Source organism: Littorina saxatilis, linkage group LG17, assembly GCF_037325665.1.
Source record: "Littorina saxatilis isolate snail1 linkage group LG17, US_GU_Lsax_2.0, whole genome shotgun sequence".
In the NCBI taxonomy this organism is placed as follows: Eukaryota; Metazoa; Mollusca; class Gastropoda; order Littorinimorpha; family Littorinidae; genus Littorina; species Littorina saxatilis.
Window position 1 is genome coordinate 17,628,183 of NC_090261.1, and position 21,322 is coordinate 17,649,504.

Genomic DNA, 21,322 nt, shown 5'->3' on the forward strand with positions numbered 1-21,322 from the left:
GCTTTGGCATAGCGCTGCTGTTGCTGCCGCACTTCCGGCTCCTCCCGGATTTTCCGGTTCAGTTCCCGCTGCTTCCGTTTGGTCGCCGGTGAATTTCGAACAAGGCTTGCCCTATGGGCATACAGGCTTCTTGCCTCTGTTGGGACAGCAGCATCCACACACTCCGGTGGTGGCCGCTAGCTCCTCTCTCCCACTTTCCTTGGTTTTTGATTCCTCTCATCCTCCTCTCAGTTAGGGAATGAGCACAATCGATTGCCAACAGGAAGGACTTCAGGTTGGCAAAGAGGAAGCAGCTACTTCTGGTTTGAAGAATCGCCCTTAGTAGCTTTTCTCCTTTTTGCCTTTTCGCCAAGCCCCCCTCTTCGACAGGGGGTTGCCTCCGGCGTCGGTTTCGTTGCTGGTTCCTCAGGGTTCAGCTTCGGAGCTGGCATCGGAATACCTTGCCGCTCCTGCGCAGGCTTCCTCCTTCGTGCCCTTAGCGGATCAGAGGAAGTTGCCTTGGCCAAGGTCGTCTCGAAGCCTCCTGTTGGCCTTTCCCCGTCCGCGTGCACCGTTTCCGGTCACGCCGGAACTTCTTTCGCTTCTTACGAAGCCGTTGAGGAAGGATTCGGTTCTGCCGTTCTATGGGCAGAATCTCCTATTCTCTGAGGAAGGGGGCTGACAACTTTTGGAACTCAGTTCCATTTCCGAGACTCTCCTGCGGGCGCTTTCTCGCGCTCTGGCAGATTCCTTGGCGCCCTTTACCCTTAGTAAAGAGCAGGACGCGGAGGAAGTGTCTCACTCCTCTCCACACTTACAAGGGTGAACGAGGCACAGATGAGGCTGTCCTCTCTGCACTATTTCCATGCGGTCTCGTGCAGAAGGGACTTGTTTCTTGCCCACTCCCGGTTTTCTGAGGAGTCGACAAGGAACATTCTCAGATCGTCATCCTTGGTGGACGGTCTCTCTCCGGCAGCCTGGCCTCTCATGCCAGAAGCAGGGGATTGAGACCAACAGAGAACAGCGGTTCCCTTCTTTTGAGCTTCAATCTGAAAGCAGCAAAAGCAGGCCGCTCCTAAGCAGGCTATACCTAAGCGGACTCAGCCTAAGCGGCCTAAGTCCTCAGCTCAGGTGAGATTGTTTCTTTCACAGCCGTCATAGGTACGCTGGGTTTTTGAAACAACAGCTGGCCTTAGGGCTTCGGGGTTTTAGCCTCGGCTGGAGCAACAGCCATTTCATCCGTTGGCGGTGGTGGTTGTTGCTTTCCTTGTGCTTGTGGCTTCGGGCTCCGACATTCTTTCTCTTTCCCAGCGTATGGGTGCTGAGAGGTCGATTTCCGTTTAAAGGGGGGTTTCTGCCTTTGGGCTTCCCCGTTTTCTCTTTGCCACGAGCTTCTGGACTTGGTCCAGGTTTGTCTTTTGCCGAGTCTGACTTTGTCTTTCTCTAGCGATCAGATGCGTTCTGGTGTTTCGTCCAAACTTAAGGTTCACTTGAGTTGGCCTCGGAAGTAACATTCAGATTTTCCTGAGGGTGCATTGTCTGGGCAATGCATGTTTGAGAAGTCATTCTTGGCTTGTCACTTTTTCTCAGGTTTTTTGGCTACTCCTCCCCTTTTTGGGCAGAGGTCTAGCTAATGTTCCAGTTTTCTCGGTGCTGGCCTCTAGGCCAGCATCTTTTTCGGCGGCCGAAACTTTTGGTTTCTTACTGTGCCTGTGTACTTTGGGTACTTTGGTGCAATGGCCGGCCTACGGGCAGCAAGGCTCTCGTCCTTAGCCTGTGTTATAGTCTCCTGCCTGTCGTGTTGCGACTTTGGCAATTTGGTTCTTGTGACTGCGGATTTCGTCTCTTCCTCTTCTCCATCATGCTTGCATGATGTGAGTTGGGACGATTTCTGCTGGGTTGGGCTTCCGGCCTGGTCACCCCTTTTTCACTTGCAACTATGACTATTACTTTTTTCTCCTGAGAACTCTGGTCTCGGGAGTCTGACGGCTGGTTCGCTTCACGGTTTTCCGTCTTTCTTACCAGCCTCGTTCTTTCTGTTTCGGGTTTTTTGATTCATTTTCAATTACCTACAAGCAGTCTGCTCTGCGAACACGCTGGCTTTTGTCATTTTGTTTCCGGTCTCCGGTCACATTATGATTTGGCCACTGCGGGTCCGCATTTCCGGTGCTTACGCACTACCTTAGGTCGCTTCGTCCTCTTTTTTACCCCTCTCTCTGCTTTCGCAGGGATGGGCAGGGGACGACTGGTGACCGTCTCCCTTGAGTTTTGCTCATTGAGTTGGACTCTGGTACTTGGTACTCAGGCGTCTCTCTCTTTTCGGTTTGGAGTTTGGTCACTCTTCTGGAGCTGACTGTTCTCTCAAGGGCCTTTTGGGCCTCACTCCATCCCAAAGTTTTCTTACTTTGGCATGTTTGCCTTATGGTCTCCGTGAGGGTCGGTCCTTTTCAGGGCTTAGCCGGCAACCTTACGCACGGATCTTTTCCAGGCCATTAGCATTTCCTTCCAATTTAAGGGGGGGGGGGGGGGGGGCAGCTTGTCCTTCCCTCTACTTGGTCGGGTTTATCCAAGACTGGGGTCCTTTTCCGGACTGTTTTACGGTTCAGAAGATTGGAAGAAGTGCTGGGCACAGCTTACTGGCTCTCTGATGTTGTCTTTCGCATTTCTTGCCTGAGAGACATCTCGGCTGTCAATCAGGGTGGTTCTCGGTCCGTTTCTGTCCTTTGGCAGTGGGCCAGTTCCTGGCAAGGGTTTAGAGTGAGTCAGTGGTTTCTTTCTCACGGGATCCTTTCCTGACTTTTGGCAGTGGGCCAGTTTCTTGGCAAGGGATTTTCTTTCCCTCCGCCTTGTCATAGCTTTATGCTATCTTTCCCTCGGCTCGGCCCGAGCTCATTTCCAGGGCCTGGGCCTCCTCCTTGGCCTTTTTGGCCTATGAGGTTTGGATGATGTCCTGCGCACAGCTTCTGGCGCTAGGATTTTGTCTTATCAGGTTCTGCAGACATTGCTGCCCTCTGTCAGGATGGGTCTCGGCCCATTCCTTCCTTGGCGGCAGCTGGCTTTTGTCTCTCCAGAACTTTAGAGTGAGTTTGAACTTTTTGATCTTACCCACCACCTTGTTGGAGTTATCTGCTAAATATGTGACTCGGAGTAAGAATATGTAATTTAATCGAAAATTTTTAATTAAATTTTCATTTGATTAATATACTTACCCGAGTCACATAGGTAATTCCCTCCCACCTTCCCCGCTTTTAGTTTCTTTGTATTCTAGAAGTCGAATGAGGGTGTCTCGTATTGGGTACGAGATCTGTGGCGTGATGCACGCTACGGGAGGCAACCCAGGGTAGCAAGCTTGCTACTTTTTTGCTTGGGTTGCTTCCCTTATACTATAGACGGGATAGCGTTTTTTCAGTCAACCTAGCATCTCGACTGCGTCAATGCTAAATATGTGACTCGGGTAAGTATATTAATCAAATGAAAATTTAATTAAAAATTTTCGATTTGTTGATTAGACATTGAAACAGTACTGAACCTAGTAACAGGGAAGGTAACCCACCAAACAAAACAATTGCCCAAGGGCATAGTATGTGGCTAGTTACCTCCCCTACCGGTACCTCAGCCAATCACAGGCTTGTACCGAATGACCTTCATTCTCTTCTTTCAACACATTGAGTGAGGACGTCTCTGACAGTACTCCAGTTTTTTCAAGTGTTTGGTCTTCGTGGAAGGCCAGTGAACCTGCCTCGCGGCATTCTCTACTGCTTATGGGTGAGAGCGTTCTGTTTTTTACCTTTCAGTATAAATTTTAGCGTTTCTCTCTTGTCCAAATTTTTTTTCTACAGCCGTGGTCGTCTACTTTCGTTTTCGTTCACCATGGCTGATAAAGAGAAAGATAAGGTAAAACCGCGTAGCTCTACCAAGGTGGTGGACAGCGTAGCTCTACCAAGGTGGTGGACAGCGCGGTATCACCGGACAAGAAGGCAAAAGCGCAGTCCAAGAAGGGCAGTTCGCATTCACAGAGTGATAAAACTAGAGCTGTTACCGTTTTGTCAGAGAAGCCTAAGATTGTTAGCATTGTCAATCCAGATACCAATCAGACTTTGCTCGTTCCCATTGAACAACCGGGCACTTCGTGTGCCGATCCTCCTGTGAGTAGTATCGCATCGCAAGCTGACCAGACTTTGTCTAGAGATGAATTGATTTCCATTTTGTCTTCTTTTAAGTCGGAAGTCCATGAGTTTTTAGCTTTTGAACGTGTAACGGCAAGTGCTAAAACTGTATTCCCGCCTGGGGTGGGAGATGTTTCGTCTTTGGCGAGTGTTCATGTTTTGCCTTCTGCTACAGTCACGTCCGCTGACGTGGTAGCAGAAAATGTGACCATAGGAGATTCGTCTTCCCGCATGTCGGTTGACGATTTCCTGTCAGGTTCTCGGACAACTGCCACCTCGTCCGGTCCTTACGACACTCAGGTGTCTGTGGATGGGGTTGGTACGGGTTTATCGGGTGTGCGGGCTCCGGCCTATCTCGATAATATCCGCCAGCCTACGGTTTTGGCTTCCGCTTCGGCGGAACTGCACGCCAACCGTACAGTTTTTTCCCCGATTACTCGTTCGTCTGTGGCACCGACCACAACGGGGGGTAGTTGGGAAGAGCGTACGTTCGTTACTCCCGGTTCCGCCTCGGCAGTTCCGGGACATAGTAACAGAACAGCAGGGCATTCTGATCGCCACCTAGATGGTGTCCATCCTTTTGTCCCTGTCGCTTTCCGCTCTGCCGCCAAAGCTCCTTCCGCCTCGGGGCGTGGGGTTGTCGGTGACCAGAGCACAGCGTCTTCCGTTTTACACGCTTCGGCGAGTATGGGGGACGCTGGCCAGCATTCAACCTTCCGTTCCACATCAGTTGCTTCCGTTAGTAGCGGTTCAGCTAGCCACACGACTGCTAGTCGATTTCCTGTGGCTGGTTCTGTGAACCAAGCGTTTCCGGCTTCGACTGATTTTGCTTCAGCGGACGGTTATGCTGGTTCTGTACCGGATGCCTTTTCGGCAGAACAAGTTTCTGATGATGACATGGCAGACTCTGATCCCGGGGAGGACGATGAGTTTCCGCATTCCGACTAAGTTGACAGATCTTCTGTACTTAGCCGCGGAAGTCACATCCCGGTATTTCGAGGAAGGGGTGTCAGAGGTTTCTACTTCTAATGCTCCTCCCTCTTCAGCGTTTGTTGATTTCACGCCGGTGCGTGAGCGATCTTCAAGATTTCGGTTTCGAGAATTGCCTTCAATCTCTTTTGAGATGGCAAGGGTCTTTGGCACAGAGGCTGCTGCCTCACTGCCTTTACTCTCTGCTTACGGTCCTGCCCCGGTCTCAGCTCAACCTTGGTTAGCTACTCCGGGCAGGGTTCTCAACGCATCTGGCATGTCTTTGCACAAAGTTTGTTTGCCGCAAAAACCTCGGAATCTGATTGATTCGTTTGCTTTGCCAAAGACTACCCTTCCGGTGACTCCGGATTTGGCTGGTCTGCGGCAAGATGGTTATTCTAAAGAAAGACCGTCTGTGTGCACTGAGAAGCATATTTTGATGATCGAGGAGTGTGGTCGACAGTCTTTAGAGCTGTCTTCGCTCTCTGAGACCCTGATTCGGTCTCTTTCTCGATCGGTGACCTCCTCTTTTGAGCCCTTCACATTCAGGGACGATGCAGATAAGAAGGACGTGGCTTGTCTTTTCGCTGCACTCGCTAAGGTGTCTTCCGAACAAATGGCCTTGTCGGCCAGGCTGTACGCTCAAACCGTCTCTTGGCGACGGGAGGCGTTGCTGTCGGATTCGAGACTTAAGGACAGATCGTTGATCGATTCCCTTCGAGTTTCACCGTTCACAGAGGATGCCCTTTTGGGGCAAGAGTCTTTGGAGGCTCTGCGCAAGCAAGACCAACAGACGAAGGACTTGCATTTTGTCCAGTTGTCTGAGATGGCGTTCAAACAGCATTCAAAACGTGGCGGTAGTTCCGCACCTACGTTTGCTGCATCGAACAGGGGCAAGCAGAACTCGAAACCCGGACAGCGGTCTCGGGGTGGTGGCAAGTCTCGCCCATACCCCAAGTCAAAGCCTTCCTTTGGCAAGAAGGGGTCCGGCAACAAGCCTAACCCCCAATGAGACGCCCCCGACTTGATCATCCCTGCGGCTCCCATCCTTTCGATGGCGGGCGGGCCTCTCCAGGGCCCTTCCAGAATGGTTGTCTCGGACGAACAACCAATGGATTGCTGGGGTGATCCAGTCGGGGTTTCGGCTCCCCTGGCAAGGGGACAAAGCTCCTTTGACTCGGAAACCGGCCGGTTTCCAATTTCCGGCAAGACCGGAGGCCGAGGCTGCTATTCAAGCAGAAGTGCTTCTTCTTTTAAAGAAGGAAGCGATCGTAGAGGTTCGAGACTCCACTTCTCCGGGAGACTCTTTGTAGTCCCAAAGACGTCGGGGGGGTGGCGTCTGTTCTTAGACCTCTCTCCTCTCAATTTGTATTTGAGGAAGATTCGGTTCTCTATGGAAACGCCAATGTCGGTCAGGGAGTCCCTACGTCCTTCAGACTGGGTGACTTCCATAGATCTCACAGACGCGTATTTCCATATTTTAATCCACCAAGCAGACCAGAAGTGGCTACGGTTTGTTTGGGGGGACAGGGTGTTTTAGTTCCGGGCTCTGCCGTTCGGTCTCTCCTTGGCACCCTGGATATTCACCATGATCATTCGTCAGTTTTGCGGGATAGTCAGAGGACAGGGTGTCCGTTTACGGACCTATCTCGACGATTGGTTAATTCTAAACCAATCTGGGGAAGTTTGTCTTCTCCATTCTCAGCTCGTTCTCCGTCAGGCGGTTCAGCTGGGGTTTTTGATCAATCACGCAAAATCAGAACTGGTCCCCTCGCAGACTTTCCTTTATCTTGGGATGTTCTTCGACACCCAGGAATGGACTGTACGCCCCTCTCTGCGGAGGATAAACAAGCTGCAGGAGCTTCTGCTCTCTCTGATTGACAGACGGTCCGTCCCTGTCAGGGTCTTGGCTTCAGTCTTAGGGCAAATGGAATCGATGGCCACGCTCATCCCGTTGGGACGCGTTCACAAACGCTCATTCCAAGCCGCACTGAAAGAGTCATGGGACCCAGCGGTTCAGGGCTGGCAGGTGTCGGTTCCAATCTCGGATTGGTTTCGGTCCACCACTCAGCAGTGGCTGCAAACACCCTGGCTGACTCAGGGTGTGCCGATTGTTTTTCAGATGCTTTTCAGACGCTTCCCTCGAGGGATGGGGGGCGCATCTGTCCAGTCACACGGCCTCAGGCCAGTGGTCCCCGGACCAAGCTCTCTGGCATATCAACTTGCTGGAGCTGGAGGCGGTTTTTCACGGTCTCTCGACCTTACTACCCCTTCTCAGCGGCAAACAGGTTCTGATACATACCGACAACACTACTGTGGCGGCATATATCAAGAAGCAGGGCGGGTCTCGTTCCCCCTCGCTGTCAACCAGAACGTGTCAAATCCTGATTTGGTGTTCGGAACACAACATCAACATTTCAGCGATTTATCTGCCAGGGAGATTGAATGTTCTAGCGGATTCTCTAAGCAGGGCGAAGAAAGTTCTCCATTCAGAATGGACGATCTCTCATCACGCTCTTCTGCGCGTTTGGGCACAGACGGAGAAGCCGCTCATAGATCTCTTCGCTACTCGCTTCTCGAGGAGACTGCCGATATTTGTGTCGCCCTTCCCAGACCCAGAAGCCTGGAAGGTGGATGCGTTGTCAGTGTCCTGGATAGGACTCAACGCGTACGCATTTCCTCCGATCCCTCTGATCAGCAAGGTGCTGAGAAAAGCGGAGCTAGAGAGGCCCTCTCTCATTCTAGTGGCCCCTCTGTGGCCATCCCAACATTGGTTCCCGGATCTCTTGCGGTTAGCCAGCGGTCCGCCCATTCCGCTCAATCTCGTTCACGGCGAGCTTCTGCAACCAAGGACAGGCGTTCCTCACGACAACCCTCAGTGGCTCTCCCTACACGGGTGGCTACTGTCAGGCAGTCTTTGAAGCGTTCTGGTGCGTCTGATGCAACACTGAGTCTCGTTCAGAAAGCGCACAGGAAGTCCACTTCTTCGGTGTATGCCTCACACTGGTTGGCATGGGTCAAATGGTGCGAGTCCAACAGGGTGAACCCCGTTGCGCCAAGATCGATGCACGTGGCAAACCATCTTTCGTGGCTCTCTGCACAGGGCCGTTCCCCTTCTTCTCTGAAGGTCAGGCGATCTGCTATTTCAGCGACGTTGAAGCAACTTGGTCACACGATCTCCCTCGGAGGGGTCATTTCTACTGTGATTAAGGGTGCCACGCTGGATGCTATTAAGTCTAAAACAGTTATTCCATCTTGGGATCTCTTGTTGGTTTTAGAATTTTTGAGATCACCAATCTTTGAGCCTCTGTCGGAGGCCAGCTTGCCGAACTTGACACGTAAGGCAGTTATGTTAACACTACTGGCGTCTGGCAGACGCGGAAGTGAAGTACATGCACTCTCCGGGTTATCTAGAGATATTTCGTTCGAACAGGATGATTCCGTCTCTCTCCGGTTCGCGCCGAGTTTCTTAGCTAAGAATCAGAAACCGGATCAGCCGTCTCCGATTATACATATTATGTCTCTGAGTCAAATCTTGGCCCCAGGAGACCCTGATTTTGCCAATTGTCCGGTTCGAGTTTTACACGCTTATCTTGAGCGCACAGCTCGCATTAGAGCTCCGGAACAAAAATTACTTTTCATTTCCATTAACACCATGAGAAGTAAAGATATTGCTCGTTCGACGTTGGCTTGTTGGTCTTCCACACTGATCACACAAGCGTACCAGTGGTGGGAGAGAGAAAGGGGGGGGGGCAGTCAGTCCTTCCCTTAGCTTTGGCAAGGACTCACGAGGCGCGCGCCTGGGCGGCTTCTATGGCGGTCCTGCGCTCTGGCAGGATCTCAGAAGTCCTGCGTGCAGCCTATTGGGCGTCTGAGGACGTCTTTTTAAATTTTTACCTGAGGGACATTGCGGCAGTCCGTCTGGACGGCAGCCGTGCCCTTCCAGCTATGGTGGCTGCTGGTCAAATACTGGCTCATTCTTAGAGTGAGTATCCCACCTCCTTTATAAGCAATCTGCTATATATGTGAGTTGACGTAAGAATATGTAATTTAATTGAAAATTTTAAGAGTAAATTTTCATTTAATAAATATACTTACTCAACTCACATACCAAATACCCTCCCAGCCGTCCCCGCAAACTTTTATGTTTATAAGGGTATGTTTCAAGGGAGAATGAAGGTCATTTGGTACAAGCCTGTGATTGGCTGAGGTACCGGTAGGGGAGGTAACTAGCCACATACAATGCCCTTGGGCAATTGTTTTGTTTGGTGGGTTACCTTCCAGTGTTACTAGGTTCGGTACTGTTTCAATGTCTAATCAACAAACAGAAGTTTATTGCTATATATGTGAGTTGAGTAAGTATATTTATTAAATGAAAATTTACTCTTCGATTTTTGTTGTTAAGAGCAGCTGTAATAGAACTGATATTAAGATTTTTAAGGACATGAATTTTCATGAGCATTCCTGATTGTGATTATGAAAGCAAATGCTGACTCTGTTCTTGCAGACACGGAGCACACAACTGGGAAGGTCCTGGTGCCCTGACAGCAATGACAGCTCTAGACGCCTTGGTCAGCCTGACACATGACCATCAGTGGATTGCACATGCAACTGACTCCCAGCATGTTTTGTTTGAAGGTACAGATGGCATAAGTGAGAGAGAAAAAGAGTGTGAGAGGGAGAGTTTGTATGTACGTGTGCGAGCATGTGCATGCGTGTTTGTTTGTCTGTGTTTACTGTTATGACCAACCAGAAAAAATAACGACCAAAAATAACAACAAAATAGAAACAAAACAGAAAAAAAAACTTGCTAACAACATACAGTATATATCAATCCATCGATCAGTTGTTTTTGTTTTTTTGTTTTTTTCTCTTTTCTTTTTTGACCTCAGTTGCATGCAAGGCTGCTTCAACCCATCTTTTTTGCCTCTTTCGTTTTTTTTTTTTTTTTTTTTTCTTTCTTTCTTTTTGGGCGGTGAGCCCTTCATTGGGTTTTTTTTTATTTTTTTTCAATGAAATTTTACTTTTGTTTTCTTTTACATTACAGGTTACATTTCCATTACATTACTTTTTAATTCAACAACAATCTAACTAAGGACAATGGGGATAAACCTTTCGTAGCGCAAGTTCTTTTTTATTTTTTATTTTTTTTTTTAACATTAATGCTCACCTTCTTCGACACAGACAGTGGGAGTTAAAACCAGCCTGACACGTCCTTGGCTTGGGTGGCTTTGAGTTGAATAACAAGCCACAGTGGTCGTTTTGTGGCGCAGTTAGACACATTCGAATGACGCCGTAGACCAAAACTCAAGTTGACGTGCATTTTTTTTTAATTTTTGTTTTACATTTTTTTTTTTTCTTTCTTTTTTTTTTTTTCTTAATTAGATTTTATTCAATTAATAAAACACAAGATAACAAACATGGTAACTGTATTTTCTGTTTGCACACATACTCTCTCATTTACATGCGGTTCAGAAAAACTTTTACATTATACAAAAGGACTAAAAATAGTCATTATTATGTGAAAAAAATATACGTGTCAACATGTGTAGCATCAAAATGATCATATGTCATCATATATTGATCTTTTTAAAAACAATATTCGCATCATAATGTATGGCTGTCTTTACCTTATATCAAAGAAAATAAAAAATAATTTGTTATTAATTAATAAAACTTCAGACTAACGAAATCTCAAAACAACATGATTTCCAAAAATAATTTCCTGTGTTAATCGTGAATCGGTTTTTTAAAAAATGCTTACGCACATCTTTGCGATTAAAATAATGTGATTAATCTTCTTCATATTTTTGCTGTTACTTTTTATACCAAAAAGCACATCTGTAACATTCAACCTAATTCTTTCGCCAATGTTTACTAAAATGTACATTTCAATATATTTCCAAAACCTGAGCACTGTTGGGCATTCAAAGAAAAAATGCTCTAATACATCAAGTTCATCCTTACAATATGTACAGTTTTTATCAGCCTTCACTTTCATTTTACACAATAAAATATTAGTTGGATAAATGTTTTGCAATATTTTCCAATGCAGTACACGTAATCGAATTTCACTTGTGACAGTGGCTGCTAAGTTCCAATTCTTTTCGTCAATTTCAAATCCTAATTTTCTTCTCCAAAATCCTTCTGAACAGGCTGTATTGTTTTCCTTCCAGAATCTTTCGAATTTCTTTTACTGATTTAACTTTTTTTCCACAAAAGGTCGGAATGTCACAGACTGAACAATGTACATCGTTTATATCGACATTTCTTAAAAGGAGATGAACAGCTTTTTGAACAACATTGTACTCAAGCAATCTATTTGCAGTGTAGCCAGTTCTTTCACACACTTCTTCATAGGAAGCAAAACGTCCATTCTCACACACATCGCTCACATACATTATACCACTTTTAATCCAATCCGCAAAAAAGAGTGGGTTTCCTTGACAAATTATATCTTTGTTGTTCCACAACAAACCCGAAACAGAATTACCATTATTATCGATCAGTTAAAAAGAGAGCGAGCATAAGGTGAGAGTGTACCTCAATAAATGGGTGAAATGCTTAGCTGTAGAGTGACAACCCCCTCTCCCCTTCCCATCTTTTAATCTTCTGTTTTTCTGAAATTTTACACATTCTGACCTCTGCTGTCTGTCAACATTCAGTTAATCTACACCTTTTTCAAATGCAGTCGTCTTTTAAAGTTGTTTCACTTCACTGATACCATTCTTGAATAATCTATATAAGATTTTTGCTTCACTTTCAGCCTTGGTGAAGTCCTACTCATTTGTACCCCTCTAACTGTGCAGGTCACTCCATGGGAGGTCACGGAGCGTGGCACCTGGCAACCCATTTTCCTGACCGAGCTATTGGTCTGGGTGCCCTGGCTGGCTGGATCAAGAAGGAGGAATATGGGGACAGCAACCTCTTCTTTGTGTCAGTTTCCTGAAACCATGCACTTTTTTATGGAATGAGATCCTACCTTAGTGTGAAAGTGAAACCCTCCTTTTGAGCCCTCCAAATGTATGTAAAAATGTATTTTTTACAAGTAAAATGACTATTTCTAAGAATACTCACCTCAATTTAACTAATAGGAGTTACCTTACTTACGAGTGCTAGACTGAGAAGCGTCCTATGTTACCAGTACTAGACTGTAAACAAGGTCGCTAACTCTAGATTTCCGTCGGTATACCATTTAGGGGAGTAGTCTCCCCTTGTCGGTAGTACCTCTCTGCGCATGTGCCAATGCCCATAATCCCCAGTTTCAATTCGAAGCTATTGAGTCAATAGCGGGGTTGGTGGGAGGGTCTCTGGTTAAATTGAGGTGAGTATTCTCAGAAATAGTCATTTTACTTGTAAAAAATACATATTTCTTTCGAATACATCACCTCAATTTAACTAATAGGAGAATAGATAACAGGCTGGAGGGTTGACTTTCGATCGGTAAATCTAGTGTCACCTCACCCGACTCAGCCCATTTGTCCGGAATCCCCCCTGTAAAAACGGGGGAAGAAAAGGATAGATCATCGGACTGAGAAGCAAGAAATCCTGAGTCGGGCGAGTGGCAAGTTGCATTGTTGCCACTGTGTCAACTTGCTCCAGAAAGGGACAATCGAAAGAAAGTCCCACCTGTCAATGTAGAGCTGGTTTCTACTCGATGGTCGTTACTATTCCTCTGATCACTTTGTCTTTATCAATGTTGGGTTATGGTTATGACTTGCCATTATGCGCCTTGAGCGACCCAACTCCCCAGCAACGTAAAGTTCTGCAGGCGGATCAGGTGAACGACCTAAAAGATGAGGAATGGTCAGAGATAACAATTCCTCTAATACCTTGAACTTATCACCAAGGTGCGTCTCTGCGACTTAACCTCCATTTAAGGGAGATTGACAGAGTTTCCAGAGATCCTGTAGAATTCTGGTCTGAGGCACCACTTTCCATGGCAAACAATTGTGCCAGTCGCATGAATGAATATATATATCCTCTCTGAATTTACCTCTCTAATGAGGATGGTAGGCACAGATACCAGTGTAAATTCAGGCTGACTTAGCTGTCCCTCCTGCGTGACAGGAAGTAAGCGCAAGTGCGCTCAGCAGTACGGTCACTGTCTGCACCTTTCCTGTGCCTGTCTCAACGCATGTGGGGGCTATAAGTCTACCCTTAATGGTTATAGGTACCATTTGTCCTAGAATAGCCAGTGAAAGACAGCCAGCTGTATTGCCTTTACCCAAGGGGAAAACCTGCTTCTTACTTTGAAATTTCACACTTATGGCGTGAGGGGGTCCCCAGTGACCATGGGCATCTCTGAGCCCTTATTGGCTGAATGACCGCTCTCCTCTTACTCAAGAGGGTGCCATGCCTAGCATGCAACTCACTGAGAGGTCCCATTTGTGATTTCAGCAGGACCGTCTTCTGGCTTGATCAGCCAGGTCCTTGATCTAGGTTTTCTGTAAAACATGGTTGTAGGTGTCAACTGCTGGGTTGTCTGCCCAGTATAGGTTTTGTGGGTTCTGGGACACTCCAGATTTCTGTAGAGCTCACAAGTTCTTGGACGACTATGCAGTGATGTTCTCAGGCCTATGGCCGGAGGTGCACTATCTTGGGCTGATGCATAGTTCTACCCCCTGGTAGTTGAACTCGCAAAGAGGTCTATGTTGTGATCTCAGTAGTACTTCTGCCTAGATCACCCAAGTCTATATCTGGATTTTTAGTAGGCGTGGCTGTGGGCGGCAAGTGTTGCGTTGTCTGACCAGCATAGCTTTGTGAGCTCTGGGGCACTTCAGCTGTTTGTGGAGTTGAGCTCTAGGGTGACTATGCAGAGTTGTTCTCAGGCCCCTGCCTGAGGCAGGAGGTGTACTCTCTTGGTCTGATGCATAGTTCTGACTTGACAAAGGTCTTAGTCAGCACCCGAGTTGCCATGTTTCTCACCCAAAAACAACACATAGCCGTAGACTGCATGAGAGCGAGTGAGATAAGCTGGTGTGGTATTCCTGGCTCCAGGTATGATCTCACTGTGTCTCTACCTCAAGCTCTCAGAGCGAGGGAGAAAAAGGCTGGTGTGGTATTCCTGGCTCCAGCTAGGATCTCACTGTGTCTCTACCTCAAGCTCTTATAGTGACACAACTTATACTCACCCAATAACCTTGTGTCACCGTAGACTGGGAGCGAGGGAGATAGCCTTGTGTGGTATTCCTGGCTCCTGCTAGGATCTCACTGTGTCTCTACCTCCAGCTCCTTTTGCTCTTGAGTCCAGGCATCTGAGAGTCTACATATGGATGGGATGGACACTTTCACCCACTGTCAAAGGTATTGCCTCACTCATTATGCCTTTAGGTGGAGGAATACCTCTAGGTCTTATCTCTGTGGTCCAGGGATCTTAGAGCGCCAGTTGTGAGAGGCAAACGGAGCTTGTCCAATCCAAGGGTCGAGTGGAAGGGGTGGCTGAGCCTTCCCAATCCCAGAGTGTCTGTGGCCGTACCCAATACCCATATAGGCAGAGGAAGCTCTTCTTGTTCCAGGAAACTTAGACTCAATGATGGAGGGACGTATGGTTTTACCCAGTCCATGATGTCTGGCAGCACTAATTAATCCGCATCTTTCTTTCTTTCTTTAGTGTTTAACGTCGTTTTCAACCACGAAGGTTATATCGCGACGGATTAATCCGCATGGGCTGAGAGGTCCTCCTTGATCTTTGAAATATGGCCCATGGATCTCATAGTGCGGAAGGCTGGCCAAATCTCAGACAATCTCCCAGTGTCCTTCCTGGATAGTCCGTAGAAAACGGGCGGAGTCACCTCGGGAGACCTTCCCTCTTTAGTCAAGTCTGTCCGTCTCTGAAGCATGACGTAGGTTGAGTGCTGTCCCTGTTGAAGGGTTTAGCCATGACTTGGTCCAAGGATGATCTCCATGAGGTTTTGTAGCCTAAGGACTGCCTGACCCTGGGGTAGGTCGTCATTCAAAAGCTGCTGATCATCTCAGGGGCACCTGCCCAATGATCTTAAACGGGTGCCGGACATCTTCTGTGGAGTGTGGACTGTACAATCTGGCATTTCTATCATCATCCCCTGGCTGAGGCGGGTGTCAGATGGCATTCGGGAAGAAGGGGCCCCTCTTACAAGTTGTTACGCTGGGTCCGTCCATAGGTCATGAAAGCATTCTGCACTTGACGTTCTCAGAGCACTTCTTCCCCCGTCCCTGCGTTATCTCCAACAGCTCCCCGCCTTGTGATGTAGCCAGACCATGCTCACTCGTGTTGCCCGACGCTGGCATGGCAAGATTTTTGGGGCCTGTTACCCTGTTGAACAAGCTCCACTCCAAGTGTGAGTGATCTTCAGAGTAGTTTCCTCAGGCAAATGTCTCGTGACACTTTGATTCCTCTTATCTTGGTCCGCCGTGTCCGTCTTGTGGCTGTGTATCCGAAGGAGACATCTAGAGACCCGGAGAGCTTGCAGTATGCATGGAAACTGATGTGACTACCATACCTGTCCACCGCTGTTTAACTGGTGATCTGTATGCAGATTGCAGGTGCCATCTTGTTACTGGTAGGGCGGCTCCCCGCTGTGAAGGTTGTAGCCTCTAACCATTGGCTCTCCATTCCAGTTGATGAAGATAACTAGGAGGCTCTATGCATTCTCCTCACACTCCCAGACTTCTGTGTAGCCGGGCACTGCTGAATATGGTCAGGCGTGAAGTGTTGGTCTAGTTCCAAGAGCGTTAAGCATTATGTCTTCCTCAGTCCGTCAGGAGGTGGTAGACAGGCCAAAGGGGGCGGGAGCTTCTGGTGCTGATGCATCGCTATAGGGAGTTTGTAGCACTGAACACTGGTAGTCAATATGTTTGAAGCCACCATCATGATGGGGATCCCTGGCAAAGATAGTGGTGGGAGGGGCCCAGTCCTGTCAACAGCCGTGTTGTCAACAGTCGTGTTTTGGGGTCACCTCAAGGGAGAGGTTGCAGACGAGGCTGTAGCCCCTTCAGGGAGATTCTACTCATGTTTCGCCCAGTGGACGTCTTGCCTGACAGCTGGAGGGTCTGTCATAAGCTGTCGCAATGATCCTGGGAGTTATCAGGGCAAAAAGGAAGTCTGTCCTGTGCCTTCTGGAGGAAATCCCCCAGAGCGCCCGACATTGTCTGTTTGGTAATGTCTACGTATATATAAATACATGTCAAAATGACTTAACTCCCCCTCATACCGATAACGGCATGGTTGTGCCAAGAGTTTATCCAGTACCTTTCTCATGAGAGTAGCCGCTCCGCCTAGGAGGCAGAGTTAATTGTGTGTTGTAACAACATCCGTTTAGCAAATATGGTATATTTTCCATAATATGGAATGATAAACATTGTATCCCTTGTATGAACCTGACTAGAGCCAGTGTTATTTATGGGCGGCCTCTTATTGTCAGGTCCTGTTGTCTACTTCTGAGAACCTAGTCGTAGGATTAGGTGATAACAGTAGAGATGTGGCCTTGTTAAAGGTCAAAGGCTTAGGTTTTGCCTACGAACCAGGAATAAGTAGAGGCAAGAAAACATTATAGGAAGCTCACCTGTCAGTATTATTCAGAGCCTTGCTCGATCTTGCATGTTGTGAAAACTCAGCTGAGTGTAATACTCATGTGTTAACAACCAAGTTTATTCATGCCCCTAAGGCATGGTTTCAACTGTATATTATTCATAACATGCCCTTCAAAGTGTAATGTACATTAATTGTTGTGCACTGGAACAGAACAGAAGTATATATGTGCAGTCTGTTCTATTTGAATTTGAAGAATTGTCTCCTGGCACTGTGGTATCAACAGATTTTAGCTGAGTGTAAATCTCAAAGTGTAAACACTTGAGTTTATCCATACGTTTAATCAAGCTTTTACCACTCAGATAGCTGATTTAAACACTCTCCATGAAAATGGAATTTGTAAGATCATAATGTGTATGTATGCACGTATACAAGTTAATCAAGTTAAAGTTGGTAAGAAAGAATTCTTTATCCAATTTGAAGAAGTACCACCACGTGGTCTCTGCTGAGTCCACCATGATCATGTGATAAAAATACCAAAACCATAGTCTGCCAACCGCAGAAAAACATCGTTTCCCAGAAACATAGGAGAGAGAATTACTTGCCTTTCTCTGAGAGTAAAGGCAGAAACATAGGAGAGAGAATTACTTGCCTTTCTCTGAGAGTAAAGGAAGTTCCCTCCGTAATACTCCCGGAGGCGCATATCTCAATCTCAGTGTTTGCTTTTCTTTCCAAGCGGGCGAGGTTTGTTGTTGTTATTCTTCGATACAACCTCTTTCAGTTCTATCAGCGTTCAAGCGTACTGCGTTCCGTAGCTACGCTGCCCGCGAAAGTCATAGCAGTTTGTAATGACCGAGGTATTCATACGCTGTATGTAACCTTCGCGGGCACTCGGTACTTTGTACGCGGTATCCCATAAGCTTAAACATTCGGATCGGAAATGCTCGCGCTTCCGGTTGGGATAACGCACATGGCAAACCTCGCTGTTGTCGATATAAATGCCGTTAAAACGCAAAAAACGTCCGGGTAATTGCAAAGTTGAAGGTCTTGTTCGTATTCCTACATTGATATGTAGGATGACCTGCCGTTGCTTTCTATTGAAAGCCGCAAGGTGAGTTATTGTTCACGGAGTTCTATTGTGCCAGTGGAACCGGCCAACCGCTGTAAATATCTGTTCGACATTCGTAACGTCTGAGTGAAGAATAATTGTCGCTCAATTGCATGTTCACTAGTTTTAAAAGACTAGTAACGGAGCCTGTTAGGCTCTGTGTCTCAACAAGGTATCATAGAAGTACCTTCTACTTATGACTAACTCAGTAACTTTGTTACATTCGTTTCACTTTCATTTTTACGGTTCGTTACGTTGTTCAATGTGATGAATGTATACGGGCGTAGTAATCACCCTTAAAAAAGGAAAGCCCAAACCGTGATTGAAGGTGAATGTTGAAGTTCCTGTGAAGAAAGTCTTCTTAGACGGGAAAGGTCTAAATACACGTCTAGCTCCCCGTAGCAAGAAATTGAAACTGGGGATTATGGGCATTGGCACATGCGCAGAGAGGTACTACCGACAAGGGGAGACTACTCCCCTAAATGGTATACCGACGGAAATCTAGAGTTAGCGACCTTGTTTACAGTCTAGTACTGGTAACATAGGACGCTTCTCAGTCTAGCACTCGTAAGTAAGGTAACTCCTATTAGTTAAATTGAGGTGATGTATTCGAAAGAAATATCAAGCCTTAGAATTTGGGATCAGTCTTAAAATGGAGTTAAGTTTACAGAGGTTATTACAGCAGTCCCTGCAATGTACGGCCCCCGGCGTGAGCGGCCACCTGACATGTACGGACACATTTGCTCGGCACGGAGTGTTTTCCTTCTATATTTGCCCCCCCTTAAACAGCCACCTGCAAAACGTGGACGCGGACACAAATTTTTGGTCCCAACAGCAGGTCATACCTGCAATGTACGGACAGACCATCGTCAGATTTCACCACACCAAAATCGATAACAGAGCAGTCCGGCTCTTGGTACAAAGGTCACAGCTGCAAAGGCGTGATGACAGTCTCTGTTAACTTGGGTGCATGTGTAGGAGGGTGGTAGTTTTGGTCAGGAGTGGAGTACACGCACTTTCTTGCTTTCAAATGCGAAGATGCCAACATGAAACTGCACTAAGCTTATGCTCTTTATTCTTGTCTGTTGGATGTAAACAACAGAAGCCACAGTCGATAAAGGCCCTCCGAGAAAAAAAGTGAAAAATCGGCCACAGTTCTCAGCATCGCGTGTCTGTGTGTAACCTCTTTCATTGACACGATACTCTTGTTTCCCCTCAGCCTTGACCAGTGAGTCGGTTACCTAATCTGTGAACCCTTCAGTTGTCTTGCTTTGCCAAAAGTTAGACACAGTCAACTAGTGGTTTTGCTCTGAGTGAACAGTGCAGCTGGCCTCAATTAGCTGACACCTCTCGACTCGCACACACACGCGCGCCGCATGCCTGCAATCACGTTCGCACTCAATACAACACACACACTCACACACACACACACACACACACACACACACACACACACACACATATGCGCACACACACACAGACATACGCACGCACACACACATACACATGCAGACACATGCACACACACACACACACACACACACACACACACACACACACACACACACACACACACACACAACAACAACCTCATCATCATCATCATCATCATCGTCGACATCATTATCATCAACAAAATATATAGAGGTTAGTGATAGCAATGCATTGTTGCTAGAAACAGCTTCAGAATGTAACTGTTCGTGACATCAGATATTTGCGAAGCTGCGCTTTGAAGTGTTTAATAGTGCTGGACCCCTTGAGACCCGGGGGGGGGGGGGGGGGGGGGGGGGGGAGGGGTAGCTGGCTAAACTCGGTGGGGTGTCTAGTGTCACTGCATGTCAGCAGGAAGAGCAATGGAGAGAAATAGAGAGGTGTACACAATTTCCAAGCATCAGTTGTCACGACTTTGGGTAGGCAGTGAGGGAGAGTGAGAGCGGTGTTGTGTACAGTGCATGTATTTCCAACTGAAAAGTGAAAAGTCACTGCCACAAGATCGGCATGCAGTCAATAAAGCCAGACAAGAAGAATGATTATGACATGCGGCTCTATATGCTGGTTGTTATTCAAACTGGTTTTCAACGCTTATTCTCGCAAAGCATCTGCACACGTGCCTCTGTGCTGTGTTTGTGTGGCTGCTTTCGTATGATGTCACCGCATGGTGAGTGCGTTCACTGCCTTGAGGATTTATTTTATCTCTTTTCAACACCATTCATACAAATCATTTTTTACAAAACGTTTAAAAAATATTAGGAGTTGGATGTTATCGTTTAGTAGCCACAAGAAGTGGTTAGCATAGACTCAATCATGTTGTTTATGTGTGTCTCTGTGCGAGTATGGGGGAGGGGGTGGTGTGGTCACCCCTCCTGTGACCGGCCACCTGCAATGTACGGACAGGTTTGCTATGGCCCAAGGGTGTTCGTTCATGAGAGGGACTGCTGTAACACCAAATCTGGGAAACTAGGTGTGTTAAAAATGTAGGGGGTGGAGGTAGGGATTGGGAAGGGAGGGGCGGTCTAAAAAGGGGGTTCCTTTGTATTGCAACAAAGCCATATTTGGATGAATGTGACAGTACAAATGATGTACCAAATAATGGATATTTGCACTTTGTTTGATACGCAAGAGAACGAGCAAGTACCAGTGGAATCCATGTTTTTTAGTGAATAAATATAACGCATAGAGAGGGAGATATGATTATCAAAAATGTTTTGTATCCTACAGACATGACGTAGCGACAAGTCACACGGATGCTTCAGTTAAGGCTGTGATGGAGGCATGTATTGGTGAAAATGATGCAGATAGACACGTCTCAAATCTCTGGGTAAGCCTACCAGTGTGTTGTTTGCCATTTTACAACTAGGTTCAAATATGTGTTTACAGTTTTGTGCACAATATGAATCGGTCTTCTGATGCATAGCCCATGGACAACTTTTATCTCCTTGTGGTGCAGGGTTCACACTTAGATGTGCAGTTGAACTGGATTGGCTGAAATTGAGGTTTGTTTGTGATTTCAACCAGTCCGACCTCAGCTGGCTCGCACCTGGTGAGTAACTTTTCTCAAACACATCTGCCCAGGTATATATGAGAAACAAAGGATGTCACTTTTGCCGGGGCGACATTAAAAAACCCCACAGTATTGGCTTTGCCGGTGTCATGAACTGAAACCTCTGCTGAACAATCCTTCTCATTGCGGTCAATGCGCATGCGCCAATCTTGGACTTAAAAAATGCGATCCTTTGACCGAACGAACCATGGGTTAGGGTAAGGGTTTGGGTTAGGTTGTTCACGACCTGATTAATCTCCCCATGTTAGCGCATGCGCATTAACCGCAATGAGAAGGATTGTTCAGGTAGAGTTTTCAGTTCGTGACACCGGGGCGACTTGAAACATAGTCATGGTTTTGCCCGTCGGCTTTGCCGGGGCGACTTGAAACATAGTCATGGTTTTGCCCGTTGGCTTTGCCGGTGCGACTTGAAACATAGTCATGGTTTTGCTTGTCGGCTTTGCCGGGGCGACTTGAAACATAGTCATGGTTTTACCCGTCGGCTTTGCCGGGGCGACTTGAAACATAGTCAAGGTTTTGCTTGTCGACTT

At 47.1% G+C, this 21,322-nt stretch overlaps 1 protein-coding gene across 1 annotated transcript in view; it reads left to right on the forward strand.

Annotated features, from left to right (window-relative positions):
* The window catches only part of LOC138952784 (uncharacterized), a 74,688-nt gene that overhangs the window by 21,992 nt on the left and 31,374 nt on the right, over positions 1-21,322 (forward strand). The window contains exons 4-6 of the mRNA XM_070324523.1: positions 9,622-9,752; positions 11,924-12,050; positions 20,450-20,549. Coding sequence (XP_070180624.1) covers positions 9,622-9,752; positions 11,924-12,050; positions 20,450-20,549 — 358 coding nt within the window. The remainder of the gene's footprint in view (positions 1-9,621; positions 9,753-11,923; positions 12,051-20,449; positions 20,550-21,322) is intronic.